Source organism: Austrofundulus limnaeus, unplaced genomic scaffold, assembly GCF_001266775.1.
Source record: "Austrofundulus limnaeus strain Quisiro unplaced genomic scaffold, Austrofundulus_limnaeus-1.0 Scaffold203, whole genome shotgun sequence".
In the NCBI taxonomy this organism is placed as follows: domain Eukaryota; kingdom Metazoa; phylum Chordata; class Actinopteri; order Cyprinodontiformes; family Rivulidae; genus Austrofundulus; species Austrofundulus limnaeus.
In genome coordinates this window covers 891,298-911,135 of record NW_013952605.1, presented here as the reverse complement: position 1 = coordinate 911,135, position 19,838 = coordinate 891,298, and the positions used below count along the sequence as shown (strand labels likewise).

The 19,838-nt window shown below is 37.8% G+C and overlaps 1 protein-coding gene across 1 annotated transcript in view; it reads right to left on the bottom strand.

The window, feature by feature from the left end:
* The window catches only part of mpp7a (MAGUK p55 scaffold protein 7a), a gene marked incomplete at its 3' end in the record, with an annotated part of 62,813 nt that overhangs the window by 28,250 nt on the left and 14,725 nt on the right, over positions 1–19,838 (bottom strand). Inside the window, 1 exon segment of the mRNA XM_014018830.1 lies at positions 1,376–1,544. Coding sequence (XP_013874284.1) covers positions 1,376–1,412 — 37 coding nt within the window.

The window sequence follows — 19,838 nt, the reverse complement described above, 5'->3', positions numbered from 1 at the left end:
ACACACACACACACACACACACACACACACACACACACACACACACACACACACACACACACACACACACAACTTTATCCATCAGAGCAGGATCTAATGACTGACCTTCCGTTGGTCTTTTCCTCTCTCTCTATGTGTGCAGAGTAGGGATGTCCCGACTGGATACTCTGTATAGTTATCGGTGGCAGATATGGCCATTTTTTAATAATTGGGTAGAATTGGATTTAGCCATGCAATCGGGCCAATTCAGTTTTTGCAACAGTTTTCAGCATCATCATGCTTAAAGAAATAAAAGAATAAAGCTATTGGATTGGTATTGGAAAGACTAATCATTAAAAAAAATGTAATTGTATCGGGAGCCAAAAAATCTGGATCAGGGCATCCCTAGTGCATAGGTGTGTGTGTGTGTGTGTGTGTGTGTGTGTGTGTGTGTGTGTTGATTTGACCTGCTATTAAACCAGCCTGCGAGGTGGATGGTGCTCTTGAGGGGAGGAGTGATGCCTTCTGGCAGCTGCTTCAATGACGACAAGCTTGATAAGTTCTTCAGTCTGACATCACACACTAACACACACTCACAAACACGTTTGTTTCTCGACCCCGTGGGGACCTTCCATTGACTTCCATTCATGTTTTTTAGACTTTATAGCCTAACCATATACTCTAAAATTAACCTCACAGAAACTTACCTGACCCTAAAACTAACCTAAACCTTGGTCCTAAACCTAACCCCACACCTGTAACATGTATTTGGACCTGTGGGGACCTGACATTGGTCCCCACGATTCACTTCGGTCCCCACCTGGCTGCTTTTTTTGTAAAAAATACCCCATGTTGTAGGAAAAACCCGTACACTCACTCTCTCTCTCTCTCACACACACACACACACACACACACACACACACACACACACACACACACACGCACACGCCGAATGAGAAATGTATGTTTTTGATCGTAACTTTGCTCTGTGTTGTTAAACTGTTAATTTGCAGGGGAATTCATTGCACTGGGCACAGAACAGAGTGAAAAYACACTTTGAGTTATTTTCCAACCACAGTTGGTTGGTCCAGTTCAGCTGAGAGTTGAGAGTAATTCTTTTGTACCTTGAAATTWAATTTAGACACCACTTAGAGTAGTCGCACAGCATCCACCTCTACTAAAGTTTCATTGTGTTCATTTTTCAGTAGAGGTCAYACAAGGTATTTACCTTCTTTTTCTGTAGTTTGTGTATTGATGAAAGACAACTTAAAGCACAGAAATAGTACTTTGCTAAAATATGTTTGGTGACCCACATTTTCTAATTACATTTTACTGGTGTGGGTTTTCATAGAGAACCTGGGCTTWCTAAAYATGTTTCTTGTTGAAAGGTCAGTACCTGTCTCATGGCCGGCTCCTGTGGCCAGGGCAGGCATGTCTCCTGCCGACTGCTTCCTAGTTTCCTTCAGGCTGTGGTTWTAGGCAGCAGTGTGTCAGAGTGGTGAGCTCCACAACAGAATTCCTCAAGGAGAAGATGAATCTGAGGACGAGCTTTATGCCATGGAGTCCTGTAAAGAAAAAGAAAAAAACATTTTAGAGTCTGCTTGTCAAGAAATTAAATGCCTGTATGTACTATGTGTGTTATGGGGTTGCCCAGAAATCTGCCAGCACTGATGTGAATATTATATCATATTTCAGATATCTAGCCATGTCTGAAAACGAGTCAACAATTAACTAAGTCTAAATGTGTGTGTGTGCACTACATTTGATTCTGAATATTAACAGCCATACACTTGATCCAAAGCTGCAGAACATCTTGTTTTTTAAATAACACATTAGACAACTAAACCTTGCATTGCACCCTTTGTGACACGCAAATTAAAATATCTGCTGAAAAGCAGCACCACAATTAACAACTTTAAAGCAAAATCTATATTTCCATTTTTTTTGCACAGCAGCCATAATTCTGACTAATTCTGGCAAGCTGGGTCACGTGTGAAGTATGTAAAGGCCATTCAAACTATAGGGCCTTCGAGTCCTTTCAACAATTCACTAAACTGCAACAAGTTCATAACAAAGACAAGCTGACATAAGTTACCTTCTAGAGTTGGGAGATTATATCACAATTATTTGTGGCATTTATGGAATAACGAATAATATGACATTTAATAAATGAAAATTGCACTTGCGTGTTTTTGTCTCTGGGGTGGTTAGTGTTAGCTTATCGTCAGCTCCATGTTAGCATTAGCATTAGTTCTGTGCTGCAATGACTTAAATAAGTCAGTAATCGCAGTCAGGACAAAGTGCTCTGATAGTTTATTCCATGCATTTCAAGCTGGTACCTGGAAATATGGAGTGTTCATGTTAGCCAATACGCTCCACATTAACATTGGTGYTAGTGCTGCCCTGCAGTGACTTATATGTCATGAATGGCACCAATTGCAAAGTGCCAAATATTAATTGACATTTTTTGACAATTGCACATGATACAATTTTGCCTTGGTACCTTCAAAAATAATGTACAACACACATGTTTAAAAACTGACTGTGACCAAGCTTTAAGTCACTGTGGAGCTGTCCCAGAACAAACCCACTAAAGCAGGGATAGGCAATCCTGGTCCTCGAGGGCCGCTGCCCTGCATGTTTTACTTGTTTCTCTGCTCCAACACACCTGATTTGAAAGCAAAACTGACATAATTAGAAATAAAAGCAGAATTACATGAACCACTAAATAAATACACTTAAAATGCACCAATTAAACTAAAAAAGGAAAACTTATCTCCTGTTTTATATTTTAATTGACATTCATATTTATTTTTCCAGCTTAGTTCCAATAAATTAGTCTATATATTTGAACATAATTTTAATTTGACTATTTTTTAAATATATATTAATTGCTTTTCCTTTTACTTGTACATGCATTTGTGTGTCTTTTATACTTAATTATTTTACATTTTTTCCCAACAAGCCTTTTTATTTCTATGTGTTGCATGCTTGTGATGCCTCAGTTTAGCTAAAAGTTTAAAGTTTAGTTTAAAACAAAGGCAAGGAGGAAAACATTAACTGTGCATTTATTTTTAACTGAACTTTAAGCTAAACTGCGGCAGCACAAGCATGCAACACATAGAAATAAAAAGACTTGGACAAAATTATAAAAATATTTCAATTCAAGCATTCAAGAGACACAAATGCATGTACAAGTAAAAGGAAAAACTATGCAAAATATACATATTAAAACAACATTACAATTTATATTATGTGTTAAAATATATAATTTATTGGAACTAATCTGGAAAAATAAATATGAAGGTCAATTAAATTATAAAACATGAGGTTAAGTTCTCCTCTTTAATTTATTTGGTGCATTTTAAGTGTATTTATTTATTTAAAGGTTCATTATTTCTGCTTTTATTTCTAATTATGTCATTTTCAGTCCTCCATACAGCAGAACCTGGAAGAGGTAGTTCAGTGACTGAATCAGGTGTGTTGGAGCAGGGAAAGATGTAAAACATGTAGGGCTGCGGCCCTCGAGGACCATGATTGCCCACCCCTGCACTAAAGTGAGGGATATCCAAAGCACCTGCTAAACCTYCAAGTTCCATTGGTTAAATTGATGCTTGTGACGTGGGCCACAAAACCTAGGACTAATAGTTTGTAATCTTTGTTAAGAAGATGGACTTGTACAAACTAACCACAATTTTATTTTCTGACAAATAGCCCAACGGTGACAACTGTTTAACCCTGCACTTTCTTATTATGTATACAAATTACCTTCTTCTCAGGAAAGACAGCAGCCAATGTAACAAAACCATACAGTCTTTCTGACATCTCTTGATACAAAATCATCCCAAGATCTAGCAGATTCCAGGTGGAACATTTTGGGAAAAACAAATCTAGTCTGTAGTCCAGGAGTTTCTGGAGCAGGGAAATGWATCATTGAGAGCATTTCACTAATATTTGTCCTCTGGATTGAGATACTATACCAAGTATGTTGCATTCATCAATCAGAACGTCATTGAGAATCAATTTTCCAACATGAGACAATCTCGGAGTCAAATGCAAAATCCAGGTTCTACTGGTTGCCAGCACCAATTGGTGGGCCAGATTTTCTGTCGTTTGCATGAACATAAAGTGCAAGTAAAAAAAAAAACTGATAAAATCAGAGTTCACTGCTTTTACCTTTTGTATACGCCAATAAAATGGGTTAAGAGGCCCAGTAGAGAAGGACAGCAGCAGTGCCTCAAGCCATGACCACAAAATCTCTTCAACAGGCCGACTTGAACAGGGGACTGAACCTAACAGCCACCGAGATCACGCCAAGAGCATCGACCCATTTAAAGCCGTTCAGTGTTTCACAGAGGACACCAYACGGTTTAGTCATAAACTTTGTGATTTAAATGGCAGATCTACGAAAAGATGAGAGACAGAAGGTATGAATAGTCAAGAGGTGCACTGCCTAAATGTCAGATGGTTCCCTTTTGTTGGGAAAAAAAAATCAACTGACCACATAGTCTYAAATGTGGTCACAGCATTGACCACATTTGAGGAAGAATTGGACTTTTCTTGTGAGGAACTTTCTTAAAAGCAGGAAGTGTGATACAGAGACAKGAACACCTGGGACTTTTAACAAGTCTCATAACACACAAACTTATAGAAACATTCTTCCGTCTCACAAAACTGTAATGTGTCGGTTCAGATCAATCACACTAAATCAGATGGTCTTGGAGGAGTAAGGTGACTCTGTTGAGATAAATCTAATTCCAACAATATATTCTTCCCTCTGCTCTTGTGTCTAACATTCAATGGTTCTGCCACCATCTAGTGGGAACTTTCTCTAATGCAGGCAGTTTTGACTTTCCAGGTAGAAGCTGGGACACYGGTTGGCCCTAACAAAAGCAAAGTAAACCATGTCTGTGCCTGTTTAACCCTGTCCAATGTGTGAAACATGAGGTCTGATTACTATTTAAAGAGAAAACAGCTCCAGGTGGTGGATGGATATATGGAACATTGGAAACAGACAAGTGCACGAGACTATTATTCTTCCTCTCTTTTCAAAAACAAGCCATCCATCCAGCCAAGGGGATCATGGGTGGAGACGGTCAGTTCTCAGCTGGATGCTGTTAAAGTTGCAAGGAGAAGAACAGGAATTAAATGACTGACAGTGAAAAAACACTCCAAGGCCCTGTCATGTGTCTATCAAAATTTTAAAGTTCATACAGTTTTACACCTCTTCTATWATTAAATCTTTGTCTTTTTCCTTACCTCCTAATGTTGGATGTGACTGTGGAATGAAAGTGTTCAAATCAGCCAAAAGGCAATTAGACCCTCATCAGGAAAAAATAAGTAGAAAAACATGTCATACTCTGACAGTCACAGAGTTCACTGGGTGGAATGGTTCCACATTCATGTTATCTTCATCTGGGGCTGAACAGGAAGAGCAACAGGAGGACACAGAGGAGGTCAACTCCATTCAAATCTCCCMCAAGTACAATTGCTCATCCAGCATCAAGTGACAGAAAGAACAGCCACTGGTTTTAATGGGCCACCATAAACAATGAGCTGATCTTCATCACATGACTGTTGACCATCCAAAGTCAGTCCTGCCATACCTGTTTTTGTTACAGGAGAGTTATCCAACACCTTCAGTAACTGCTGATCAGGAAATGATCATTTTCAACTGTATGGCCCTAATCAATGGGACAAGAAATCTAATTGACAGTCCATTAACACTTAACTGGGGTCATTATCCTGCTGGAAGGATCAAGTTTTTGAAAAACTTTAACAGGGTTTCTTCAACGATTTCTCAATATTTTGTCCTCATCAGTCTTTCCTTCAACCCATACAGTCACATCCCACCAGCATGATGCTGCCACGTTTCACTGTGGTGATGATGTCATCAGCACTATCAGAGGTATGGTTAAAACCAGACAAAAAGCTGTTTCTGCTGGATAAAAACTTCCCATTTGAAATGGTAAATGRCCTGAACTTTTATAGTGCTTTCTCAAGTCCAAGGACTCCAAAACACTGTACATGACGGTCAATCATCTGCTGTCCTGGGGCAGACAGACAGAGGTGAGGCTGCCAAGCAACAGCACCACCACCTCTGACCACTACCAGCAGGCAATGTGGGTGAAGTGTCCAAGGAAACAATGACTGAGACTAACAAAGTCGGGGTTGAACCAGCAATCCACCTGTTAGAAGACAATTCCCATAAMMACTCTGCCACAGCTRMCCCCATTTGTTCATTTTTAGTTTCTTTTGAGCAAAGCAAGTTCACTTTTGAGGAGCCTCCAGTTTTCCTTTTGACAAATTCTAAATGTCCTGCCCCATTTCTTTTTTAAGAAGTGTCTTTTTCCTGCCACACTTCTATGAAGCCAATCTTTGAGCACCATCATGGTCTATGGATGGATACTACTAGCTGAAAAACGTGAAAGATGTATTTTCATGTAGATTCAAAGAGAAGAAAAGATGTTCATTTTATGGGGAACATATTTCTTACTTAAATCTACCAGTGAGCTCCAGCTATGGGTGTCGGTGTGGGGCAACCAAGGAGGCCGGTTGGATATAAAATCAATTTGTTTTTCAGCTGCTCGACATGATATTGACTTGTAGCAACCRCAAAGTGAGAAGTCAGACAGACAGAACTAGATAAAGTTACAAGTGAACATGACACAATCATAAGAGTATAATTGCAGTGTATCCAGCTGTGGTAAATGTGAACATTCATTGACACACAGACACACAGTGGAATATATTTCACTCAATGGGCTGTGTATAATTGCAGAGTAATAAGCTGTGGTCGTGTGGAATGTTCATCCACAAGACATTTTCAAGTGGAAATACAGTTTCTAACAGAAATGTAAAAACATTCCTGAAGCCAGCAGTGCACAGGCAGCTCTTCATCTTTTTGGTTTCTTCTGTGGAAAAAACACATTATTGAATCATTTTTTTCTCTCCTGCCTCACTGCAGYGGCCAAAATGTCACCACATCGRTTCTTATTAAGCGTGAGGCTCATGACGCTGGCAGGACAAGGTTGTGTTTTCTGGAGCGTGCCGTATGTCTTCTCTTTAATAGCTGGTAGCTTTACAAGGGGTTGGAGCTGCTTAAATAAGGCTCGGCAGTACCTGGCAGGACTGATGGTCCTGGAATGACTGTTTTGAACCAGCAGTCACAAAAACAAGACACAGAAGAAAGAAAAATACTTGTGAAACAAAAGCATAATATCTAATGAAGATTACAAACACATGATGAGGGAAAGTTAACAACAAGAAGTAACAAGTAAACAGAAAAGATTCAAGAAGTTGGGAAACTATAAGCAAATTAAGAAGTTAACACCCCTTGGCTTCAGTTGGGACTTGCTTTACAGCTGCAACTCAATAACACTTCACCATGTCATTCACGATTGTCCAATATTTCCACATAAAATACATGAACTACACATAAATGTGATGCACAGACCCTTCCATTCTACCCTACCATTATTTGGGAAATGTATTAACCTTCATTAATTTMTGTAGCCTAACTCAAGCCATAACCCTAAAAATAACTATTGACAGTACATTCCTAACCTTAAAAAATACATTCATTCTGTATCTCATCCCTGAATCTAATGTCAAACCCAAGAATGACAGTTCACCATATTAGGATTGGACTCTGTTCCCCATAAGTACTACTGGTACTGACAAAGTAGGTAGTTATACAAAAAGACCCAAAAGAGTAATAAATACCAGGTAAACATTGAGACACARACAAAAACTTAATCCACGAATATCTAGTTAGCACATTTTAAAAATGACCAAGATGCTGTACAACATTTACAATCTAAACACAAATGCAGGTGAATTTAAATTAAGAAATACTATATAAATCTAAAGAGTTTGAAAAAATAATAAACTGTGCAAAGTAAAATTAATAAAAGGTATAATTGATCCACTAAACTAGAAAGCCATTAAAAACAAATGGATTTTTAGCACAGATTTAAAATCACTAGCAATCTGAGAGGTTAAATTTTCAAAAGGTAGACTGCTTCACATGTGAGGACCATCACTAAAACCTTTGGTTTATGTCTGGATCTGAAYGACCAAAAGCAGCTGGTTTGTGGATCTTAGAACTAGAGTTCAACCACTTCAAGTATTTTTTTTTGACCGATGCCGATATTTAGAAGTCAGGGCAACCAGTGTCTGATACGCATCACCTTTTTTTGGGCAAWAAATGTACTTTTCATTCAAAGCAGCATAACAATTGCATAGTTTAAATAAACAAGCCAAGATGTAATAGGGAAAACAACTTTCTATTTCTTACCTTTTTTCTATAAGGAGTAGAAAGTACAGATAAAACGTAAGGAGTAGCAGTAAAAAAACATAGACTGAAAAATAATTACTCAAGTGTATACATCCATCATCTATACTCGCATCTTCCTTTCAGGGTCACAGGGGTCACTGGTGTCCACATCCAGCAGTCACTGTGCGAGGGGCTGGTTACACCCTGGACAGGTCGCAAGTCCATCACAGAGACACAGAGATGAACAAGACAGACATCCATTCACTCTCTCACTCACACCTAAAGACAATTTAGAGTTATCAGTTAACAGTCATGTTTTTGGTCTGTGTGTGGAAGCTGGAGTACCTGGAGAAAACCCACACATGCACGGAGGGAACATACAAACTCTACCCATACAGGTCCCCGAGCCAGAATTCGATGCGGTGAGCTTCTTGCTGAGAGGCATCAGCTCTACCAACTGGGCCGCCATTTCACACAAGTATAGACCAAAATATCTACTTAAGTACAGTAATTGTAATAGTAATATAGTAATTGACAAGTACAGTATTTGTACTTGTTACTTTACAAGTCTGCCTTTTAAAAATTATATTATATATATATATATATATTTAAAAAAGTACTGTGGCTGATTAAAGCTAATGTGGTATCGGTTCTTCTACTTAAAAATAATTTTGCATGCACAGACATGGCCAATTGTTCATTTTAGCTTTCATTAAAGTGGCTATTATTGGCTGATTAATGTCTCTCTCTCTCTCTACTCAGAGCTCTGGCATGGGACTCCAATAGTTCAGGCAGATAAGGTCGAAACTATTTAAACTTTTAAAAACAAGCAACAAACATTTTTAACTGAAACCTGAAAAAGCTTGTTTTGACAACTGAGCTGATCTGTCTCTTGAAGGCAGAGAGAAAAATCAGACCGTAGTTTCAGCTAGATGAGTGGCAATAAGACGGTAATGAGCCGACAACACTGCTGTAAGCAGCCAAGACATCAGATTAGATACAAATCTGAGTTCAAGCGATCTGTCAGGGGTGAGCCTTTAATTAATTCCCCTTCTGTGTCTTTAACACATGTGGCTACTTCAGTGCTCCCAAATATGCCATTAAAAAGGCGTTTCTTATTTATAAAATGAATAAAAAGATGTTTCAGGAACTCAGTGTCTACTTACATGCACCAAAAGTTGGGTTTTATTTTGATAAGCTTATTATGCCAAAGTTTTTCTGAAACTGATTTTTTTTAATTAATCATTATTATTTCTACCTGACTGGATATCTAGAAAAGAAAACATGAAGGAATGAGCAACAGTGAACCAATGAATAAAGTCATTTTGCTCTCAGAATACTGGTGTACACAGACATATGCAGTGAAAATAATCACAGTAATCAGATTTGAGACGAAGCAGAACAGGAAAAAAAAAATCTCATCTAACACAGAGCAATCAAGAAAAAGTAGGGACTTACCGAATCACTTTCTTTCTTCCAAAGAAGAAACGTTTTTCTAACAGGAACAAGCACTAAAACACACATTCACACACCTCTCATACACCCGCCCGCTGGGTCCTGCAGCTCACCTGATCAAACCTGAAACACAAGTTTTTTTCTTTTAGTTCCTGTTTAATGGCTCGAACTGCTCCACCCTCTTTCACTTCACAWAACAATTCACACGTWAACAGTCGGGCTGTCAAACGTTCAGTGACATTTACAGCTTTTTTTTYCGTTCCTGTCTGTGAGTTTTAGAGTTACAAATAAACAAACAGAAATAGTTTTGTTAATTTTAGTCTCGTCCTTCCACTATGATAGGGTAGGAATGCATTTTTGAATTWCATTGTGCTACAATGATTGCACTGTATAGAACTGACCGTTTTTGTTGTTCTTTTCTATGCCTGTCCAGAATGTTTCTTTCATCATGTTCCCTCTACAATCATGACAAAAAAATCAAATATAATATATAAAGTCATAAAAGCCAATTTAATACATCTCATCTGTACTTTTTTTTTCACTTTCAGACTGATTTAGAAACAAACCAGACCAGATAATGTTGCTTGCTTCAATTATGTTAAAAGGGCCATTCTTCAACGATGTAATGATGGGAATTTTCCACTAGATGGCATCATATGCTTAACAAATATTTCCAATCTTTACATTAAGAAAGATAAAGAATAAAAGCTATATATTGAGGAACAGTAGATATTGTTGCTTTCATGTTTGTGTGCCTCAGCAGGTCAGCTCTGAGAGTAGAACTGACTGTCTGCTGCCTGACAACATGGTTCTTTATGATGTAATTGTTCTAGTTTTGATTAGACGGAAATACAGATAAAAAATATATAAAATAAAGAATGGTTTAATTTAGTTGTTTATTTGTTTTGTTTTGTTTGTTTATGCATTTCATTTGAATTTGGATTGTAAAATATAAAAAGCATAAAGTTTGTTGGAATAAGAAAAGATTAAAAACATTTTGGAAACTTTAGACAGCTCAAAAGGTTACACAGCATCTATCACATCAAGATAAATATTCTGGCAAAAATCTCAAAATATCAAAATTTAAATTGTAACCAAGTGAAGTCAAAAGTCAGTTCAGTAATGTAGTATACAAATTTTGGTGTCAAATGTAAAACTTCGAATGAAGTTTTCCTAGAATAAAATAGGATAGAAAAATATACTGTACTGTCCCCCTGAGGGAAACTTGTCTTTGGCAAAGTACACAGTTATGGATAAAAACATTAAAAACACACAAAGATAAAAACTCAAGACAACAAGTAGAGGGTACAATATGAGGTGTCAGCTGTAAAATTCAGCCTGGTAAGGTGCTAATGTGCTGTGGAATGAACTGCTGCTGTTCAACAGTCTTATTGAGGCTAGAACAAATGACAGTGTCAGTTTGTTGGTCCTACACCGTGGCACCCTGAGTCTCCTTCCTGATGGYGGCATTCATATTCAGAGAACAGTGTGTTTATGATCAGTGGATATGATCTTTTACATCACTGCATGTTCCTGTATAGTCTGTATGGTTTTGTAGTCTTTTTCCCTGTATAGCATGTCTGAGAATTATGTTTTTTAAATCACAAACACAATAAAATGAACCGTTACTAAAAGTCAGTGAGCCGCATGTTTTGAAAAATCTTCAAAAAGCTCCATWGTGCTCTCAAACCACTTTGCTGTTTTAACACCTCTTCCCCTTCTTAGTCCCTGTCCCATCTCTGCCCTCTGGTTCCCATGCAGGAACAGCAGCTCTTTGTCTCTCTCTGACCCGATACAAAGAGGGGAGTTGCAGTTACAGTTGACACATTCCACTGTCTTTTTGTGCACACACACACAAACAAACAACAATAATAATAAYAACAACACAAGRTAAAAYGTCAYCAGTTACACTTCTTGTAGGCATCTGTGAAAAACAAAGGAGTAAACAAAGACTACAAGTTGGAAATAAGCTCAGTTTCACAGAAATGAACACTTAATGTAGAGTTGTAAATATTGTGAGTGCTTTGTGATTATTTAAACCCAGTATAACTCAAAGTGCTTGAACAGTTGTACTTACTGCATTAATTGACAAACACATTGAGCATGCATTCTAAAAATCCAGCTTTCACAACATTAATTAGATGATGGATTTCCAGAGAACTGCTTTAAGCACTCACCGTGTGCAGAACAGAGAGGGAACAGCAGACAGACATAAGCCTCACTAATCTGGAAGTCCTTCTATGCTGTGGTCGCTTGGTAACCTACATCCTTATCAGATCGTACKTAAGTGAATTACTCTACCTGGAGTGCACCGGCAGGGAAAACGTAATACACAGAGCAAGGCAGCTGGTTTGACAGACGRACAGATGAGATAAAGCAGATCAGAAGGCAGTGATGTAACAGAGATGCTGACCAGCTGAAGTGGGCCCTGCACAGCTGACCTGCATGTTTACACACACATGCACGCCTGTTGTGTGTGCTTACAGGAAGGGATAACAGTGGGATGCAGGRTAAGTCCATTAACAGCAGAATAATTATTAGAGCTGGAGCATGGAAAAAGAAGTACATCTCCCACAAACCTGTCTGCATACAATGCACCTAGAACTTCACCTCAACTATGGACAAAAATAACATTTATTTAGTGCTGCCATCAGAGATAACTAGTGACACTATCGGTAAGCAGCTGTGTTAAAACTAGAGGTCTGCAGCACTCCAGTCTGGAATTTCCAGTCCTGAGAAAACTTGTGTTTCGATATACTCATGTATGCTTTTACAAAGTAAACACTGCAACATTTGTGTTTTGTATATTGTTTTCATTGCATTATTTAAACAAAAACACTAACTATATTATTTAAGAATGTATGTTCACTTACAAAAATTGTTAAGACCCAGMGAAGGACCAGTCTGATTCAGAACTATTTGGTTCACACAGATCATTGACTGATATAAAAAAATATATACAATTTGCAAGAAGCTGGAACATCCGGAATGGACACCARTGWGAATAAGTGGTGGCATCTCAAAYRGAGGGATTATGTTTCAGGCAGGTGCTTGAACATTAGACACTGCCAACAGTGAATTAAGACCAGCAGGCACAAATGATGATTCATATACACATTAGACAGCAATACCAGTATTTTATGAAGCGGGGATACATTGTTGGATTGCATGACATGTGGAAGGTATGGATGTTACAGGGGCCATTGTTTGATCCAATGGGTACCTGAGGGCAATAACACATGTTAAGGATATGATCATTTAAGACAGACCACACCAAAGGAAAATTGTTGTTTATGGTGCCCAAAACCCAAAGTGCCCTAGAACCTAGAGCTGTACATGATCATTTGAGCATTGTCATTATCACAATTCCTGTGTGCAGAATAGCCACACTGCAGATCTTGCGAAGTAGGAGGGTAATTAATTCAACATGTTATCTAGTGACTAAACCACAAGTCACTTCACTAAAGGGTTGCATGTTCAGCTTTTATGTTGACATAGTGGAAACCAATGGCTTTGTATCAAAAAAGCAAAAACTTTTGTTTTGTTAAAGTTCTGAGASAATATTGGCAATGTTTTCCAGGGAAGTATTGTTGGTGAATTCTCAAGTCCTGAAGATTTGGGAAAATTTGCTCTTTATCGGCCAAAGTTACCTGGATGGAACCAAATATTATTTAGGCTTGTAAGCTACAGTTTGCACTGTTTCAATTAAAGGAAACTAATTTTCTCACYACATCTTTGATTAATTTTGTCCAGCTGTAGACTAGGTCTCTGTCCAATCAGAGCCAGGTATTTTGTAGTTGGTGATTTTAATCCGTTTTCAGTTCAATTAATTCAATCCAAGTCTATGGAACAGTCACAAAATGTCACCAAAATCCCTCTGTCCTTCTAAAATCGTTCAGAAAATCGAATCGTATCGAATCGTATCATTTGCTGAATATCGTGATATATATCGTATCGTGAGCAGAATATTTAATATTGTATCGTATCGTGAGATTAGTGTATCACTACAGCCCTAATCATTTTAATACTCTTATGACATTTTAACTTGTGCAATTTACTTATTTTCACATCTCTGACTGGGTGCTTGACATGTTTCTCTGCCAGTGTGCTCTAGGCATTTATTACAAAAACCTAAAAACTATTGTACATGTTTGGTTTTATTACAGTACAAACCAAAATATCTATACTGTTACAACTATGGYTGTTAAAGCTAAATCTAGAATCAGTTTGAGAAATGAGTTAAAAACCAAGCCAATCAAGAAGTGAACTGAAACATCAAACTGTTGCATARCATCACTGAAAGCATCAAGACAAACTATGATTATGTCAAATATTCATGTTTATTCTAGAAATAGTTATTATTTMACTAATCCTTTGAGAGGTGGCTTTTTGAAAATGTAGCATTTAACTGTGTGCAGTCCTCTTAAGTTTAAAAAATTGAAATATTCAACCTGAAATCTAACTAATATTATAATTAATATTGTGTAATTATTTTGTGCAATAATTTTAATCTATGCTGTCTGAATAAGTTGAGTTTAATAATCTTTTCATGTCACTTCTAGTACATTTCGTTCTACTTTGAATATTGTTTGAGGATAGTTTCTTCTGAAGTGTGGTAAACTTGAAATATTTTAGAAATAGGAGCTCTCCTGTTCCTGTTTGTGATTCACCAACATTATGTATGTCTGTCTCTCAATGCTGTGGTCCTTCTACAGGATTAAACAAGGTTTTTCTGCTCTTTGGTGTTTTACTACCACTTTTACAGCACAACCCAAGGAAGTACACCCATCATAGGTTGGTTTTTTTATTTCAAAGGCCTAAAAAGACTTTGTCTTAACAAAGCAAATGTGACAAAAGGCATTCTCCCTAAAAAACATCACTAATAACCAGTGATAATCCTCATGTTGAGCTGCTTATCAAGAAGACCCATCAGCAACTAGATGCCAACCAGTTGGTGGTGAATAAACCAAATTCCACAGTAATGTACAGCTGTCTGGTGGATTGTCCATAAACAGAATATGATTATAAAGCTTTYCAGATGGACAAGTTGCAGAATAATCCTGTGCAACATAAGCATTTTGCATAAAATAAGTAACAACACACAGTAGTTCARCCATTTTACAGTGAGATTTTGTGGGAAAGTTATGAACAATATTTTATGTGTTACAGATCACTGCTTGAATGACCTCCATTTGAAAAAAAAAAGTTTGACAGGACTGATGAGCAAACTGCAAGTCCGAATGCTGCTAAGAACAACGTAAGCTACTGCAGTCTTACTAACAGATGCAATTTTCTAAATTTCACAGAAGTTCATAAAAACACTTACCTAACCATTACACAGTTAAGATTGAATTCTRGTTATTTGCAAGTGCAAATAGTGGCAGCAGCAGTGAAATTTAGCGGTCCTAACAAGGATTTTGTATTATTTCTGCTGAAATAACTGTGTAAACTGATACAAACACAAAGTTTAAGTTTTGCAAAGCTGCATAACAGTTCATGCAAACACTACTTTATAAATCTTTATAYCATCAATGTCATTCTAGACTAAAAGTTTTTTAACCCTGTTCGTCGTGACCCCACTGTCCTGCATGTTGTAGCYATTTCCCTGGTTCAAMACTCCTGATTCAAATAATTAAATTACCTATGYAGAATGTCATCAAGTTTAGCAGAAGTCTGTCAATCACTCATTCATTTCTGTCAGGTGTGTTGAAGCAGGGAAACATCTGAAACATGCAGGAYAGTGGGTCATGAGGGACAGAGTTGAAGACATCTAGTGGAAATATTTTTGAATTCCTGTTAGAACTGTGCCTGCTGCTGCTGGGTTATTTTTGTTTGCAAAAAATTTTTTTACAAAACTGAATAAAAACAAGCATGTCTTGCAAAACTAACCAGTATAAAGTTTTATGTAAGCATTCACTTTATGAACTTTTAGAGACTGGAGTTGTACAGCAGCAGTCCACTTGGGTCTTGGCTGTATTCTGACTCACTGGTGGCTCATCAGTCCCATTTCTCCAATCAGAGGCTGAACAAACTTTCTACAACAAGTAAAGGCTTCAGTATGGTTGCTCGGCAGCCAACCGGACAAGTTCTTATGTGGAGGGRGGTAAAAAGTTGGTTGCATCAAGAAGGAGCCGAAATGCCCACAATTCAAACAGAATGACACAATTTTCRTCATAAAGCTGTGACAATCCGACCCGACTTCGGCAGTTCRGATGCAGCGTGCTGCGTGCTCAAGACTCAAAGAGGATGCTTGTCTGTATGTTCTGCTCAGAACAAACCCAGGTACAGATCAGTCTGTATGACTCTCTCATCCACATAATTCGCTCCCCTGAAAGAAAAACTTTCACACCGACAAGAGTCCATAATGTGACCTCGTCCTCCCTCCCTTTTAGGCACCAGTTTTACAAAGAAAAAAAGTAGTAGGAAAGAATTGATGAAAACAAAAAAACAGCTTCACCAAACTTGATACATTCATCCATATCTCACCAAATCAGATTATATGACCATTCCTGAAGTAGAAACATTTTTAGGTAACWATTGTTAAAGGTTAAATTAGGGTTGGGCATAATCGTATCATGTGCAATTAATCATCAGAAAAACAATCATTTATTTTTTGGCACTTAACATTTAATACAATTAATGCCACCAGGCAGAGTCCGCTTGGTGCTCCTTTCTGCTTCAAATATGATGAACATTTAAAAAAAAGTTCTGTCATACATTTATCTATCTATACAACTTAAAATTTGATGTGTAGCCTGAAGTCTTGTAATTTTGACACAATATGGAACAGATTTTTATGAGGAGCAAATCTTTCCCACTAAATTGGCCGTGTGACGAGGACATAAGGTGTCCATGGACTCCAGGTGATTAATCGTCAAATTAATCGTTATCGGCTAAATACCCCCAATTAATCGTGATTAATTTTTTGCCAATATTGCCCAACCCTGGGTTAAATCAAATTAAATGGCTGATAGTCTATAAGCTTGATGATAAAACTAACCAATAAAGAAAAACAACACAAAGGCTTGTTTTAATCAAACAGTGTGTGAGAAAATTTACCAAAAATTTACCACTCAGTGGTTCCCAACCCTGGTCCTCAAGGACTCCTATCCAGCATGTTTTACTTGTKTCCCTGCTATTCAGCAGGTCTTCAGAAGATTGTTAATCACTCATTYATTMAAACCAGGTGTGTCAAATCAGGGAAACATCTAAAAATCACTGCTTTAAATGTTGACCAACACCTCAAGAGCTTCTCTGAGCTTGATGAGACATTTTCAAAATATAATATTNACAAAGTTTCTTAGTAATTAGTGGTGAGCTGGCCAAGATATTGGTCACAGTCTTTGATAGGGAGGAGAAAATGATTGCAGATGTTTTCTATGTTAGGGTAGCCTGGCCCTTGCCTTCCTACGCAGCTCCGCTCAATTCTAGTTTCCCTTCACTGCTCCGTCTGGGATTTCTCCCACTGAGATGGATTTCGCTGGCAGATTTTTAGCCGGGCCAATCAGAGAACAGAACGTCAATTTTCTGTGTGTCTGTGTCTGCTTGTAGTTTATTTTACCTGGGCCAATCAGCAAACAGAAGGAGGAGTTTTGAATGACGTTGACTTTCTGCGCAGTGTCTGCTAGTTATTTTAGCATACAGCAGTGGAGGAAGAGAATGAAACCAGTCTGTGTTGATAAGGCTTCCAAATTAAAATAAATTTGTCTGACAAAACAGCAGCTCTCATTTACAGTCGTCTCGTTCGGCTCTGTACTTCTCTCCTCTCAGTAGGGTTGTTTACAAGCACACGAGATTTCTGGTTAGCTTCTTAACTTAGCCTCCGTCACAGCGACATGCGTTGCAGCCAACTGATCCAATCATTTTAAACTTCAGCAGAGGCCACACCTCCTGTAAGAATCACTTGTCTATGCATCAAGTCCAGACCCTTGTACGAAGCAAAGTAAAGGACAGGGTCTGGTTTAAACCAGGCTAATGTTAGGGTGGCCCTGAAAGAAAAGTGCAAATTCTAAAGCACTTTAGTGGCARCGTTAACCTCTAATTATGTCAGGCACACAAGTTGGTTTTGTGTCATTACTAATAATGGTTGTCTAAAAAAAATACAGCTTACTACTCCTTTGGTAATAGTCCATAAAAGAAATGAAACTGTATAGTTAATGTTTTTAAAAAAACAGACTTGAAGGGTTATTTATATGCCAGTTGATGGTCTTCAGATGAAAGAATGTCTGTCCAGTACACATAAACATAACCAGTGAGGCTTGAAAGCATGCCATCAAAATTATTGAATTTACCGGTATTTGCACACAATACTCTTTTCTATACTGTTGAGCAAGGTGGGCATTATGTCATTGTTACAACCTGTAAACTCTTAAACCACAATAAATAACAGATTTTACAACYTGCAGTTTGCTTGTTGTATTGTTAAAACTCAACATGGAGACATTTGAAGCTTTTAACAAATTTTTAATGTTACTCAAGGCAAAATGTGCATTTTTTTTGTGACAATATTGTGTCCCTAAATTAACATTTTTAAGAAAAATCTGGGACCAACAGCTAACTACCATGGGTTTGTTTACCTATGGAAACAGCTGAAGTGACTGAAAATGGGTCAAACTTTAAACTTGTCGGAATGCTATGGTTTGTGACCAGCTGCCAACGTGCCACAGACCACAGGCTGCCTTATTTACGTCAATCGTGTGACTCAAGCTGGTTTTTGACAGATACAGCTAAGTATTTACATTGAGTACCCACATTTTAAAACTTCACATCAATAAATATGCAAAACCACTGGAGTAATGCACTATTTGATGTAAAATAGTTTAATCTTTATTATGTTTTATTTGATAGTTCGTAAAGAATGTCTAATRCTTGTGTAAAAATGCAACAGACAAGCTTTTTTTATTGTTGCATCAYAAAAAACTACTTAAGTTAAAAACTTANGGGTGAAAATCAACTGCGTGCTCACTTTCAATAGAATCAAATCAGCGGCTCTTCTAGCTCTTTTACCAACTGGCTTCAGACAAAAATTATAATTTTAAACAAAATAACCTGCATTAGGCAGAGCTGATTGGAGTCCAGCTCCTCAGTGCTTTAATGTTCACTATGAACAAACTCACCCATGCATTTCTAATCAATCGCAAGCTCCGAGCCGCAAAGTCCACATCGCAGAGTTCTGACAGCGGACAATGTACACAGCGGCTGTCACTGGGGGATAGCAGTGGGAGGGCAGACGAAAGTTGCACTTTTTTTTTGTCAGTCAGCAGGGGGAACAACATGTGCGAATCAAAGTATAAAACAGCCTTAAGTCTGTTGTTGAGATCATCTCTTCTGCAATCATCTGCTGGGGTAGCAGCAGCATCAGAGCCAGGGACCTAAAAAGGCTAAAGGACCCAGTAAAGAAGGCTGGTTCTGTTCTGGGGATGACTGTGAAACCTCTGGAGATGAAAGAAGGATTTTACATAAAATCAAGAACACTGTGGACAACCCTGACCATCCTCTTCATCAGACTCCCATAGAACAACAGAGTGTCTTAAGATGGAGGCTTCTTCAATTTTGTTGTAATACAGACCACTACAGAAGATCTTTCCTGCCCACAGCCATCATCATCTACAATAAGTATTTAGCTAGATGAGTTACTACAACATCTGATTTCCCTTTAAAATCAGTGTTTTTTTAATGAATTGAACTTAATTAAAATTGTATTTTCTTTGTGTTTATTCTACTAAAAACGTTATTACTGTGAAGAAAATTAGTCATTTAAATTAAGTGATTAGCAACAAATTGGATGAAAGATTAATCCAAATAAAAAATAGTCCCTATGGCCCTATCTTCATGCAAAATAAACAAACTATGACCTTCTAACCAAGTCCAAACTCCACCCTGCCAACCTAGTCAAACACTATTCAAATCTGAACTGGCTCTACTAACCTCTTAATGAGTCAGTCACCAATTCTGCAAGAACACCAGCTGCCCTCTGTTATCAAAGTCTAACAATCCCAAAGAGAACTAAGAATACAACACTTTAATTTGTCCCGAGCCAAAAAAAACACTGATACAAAGTTTCTTAGTAATTAGTGGTGAGCTGGCCAAGATATTGGTCACAGTCTTTGATAGGGAGGAGAAAATG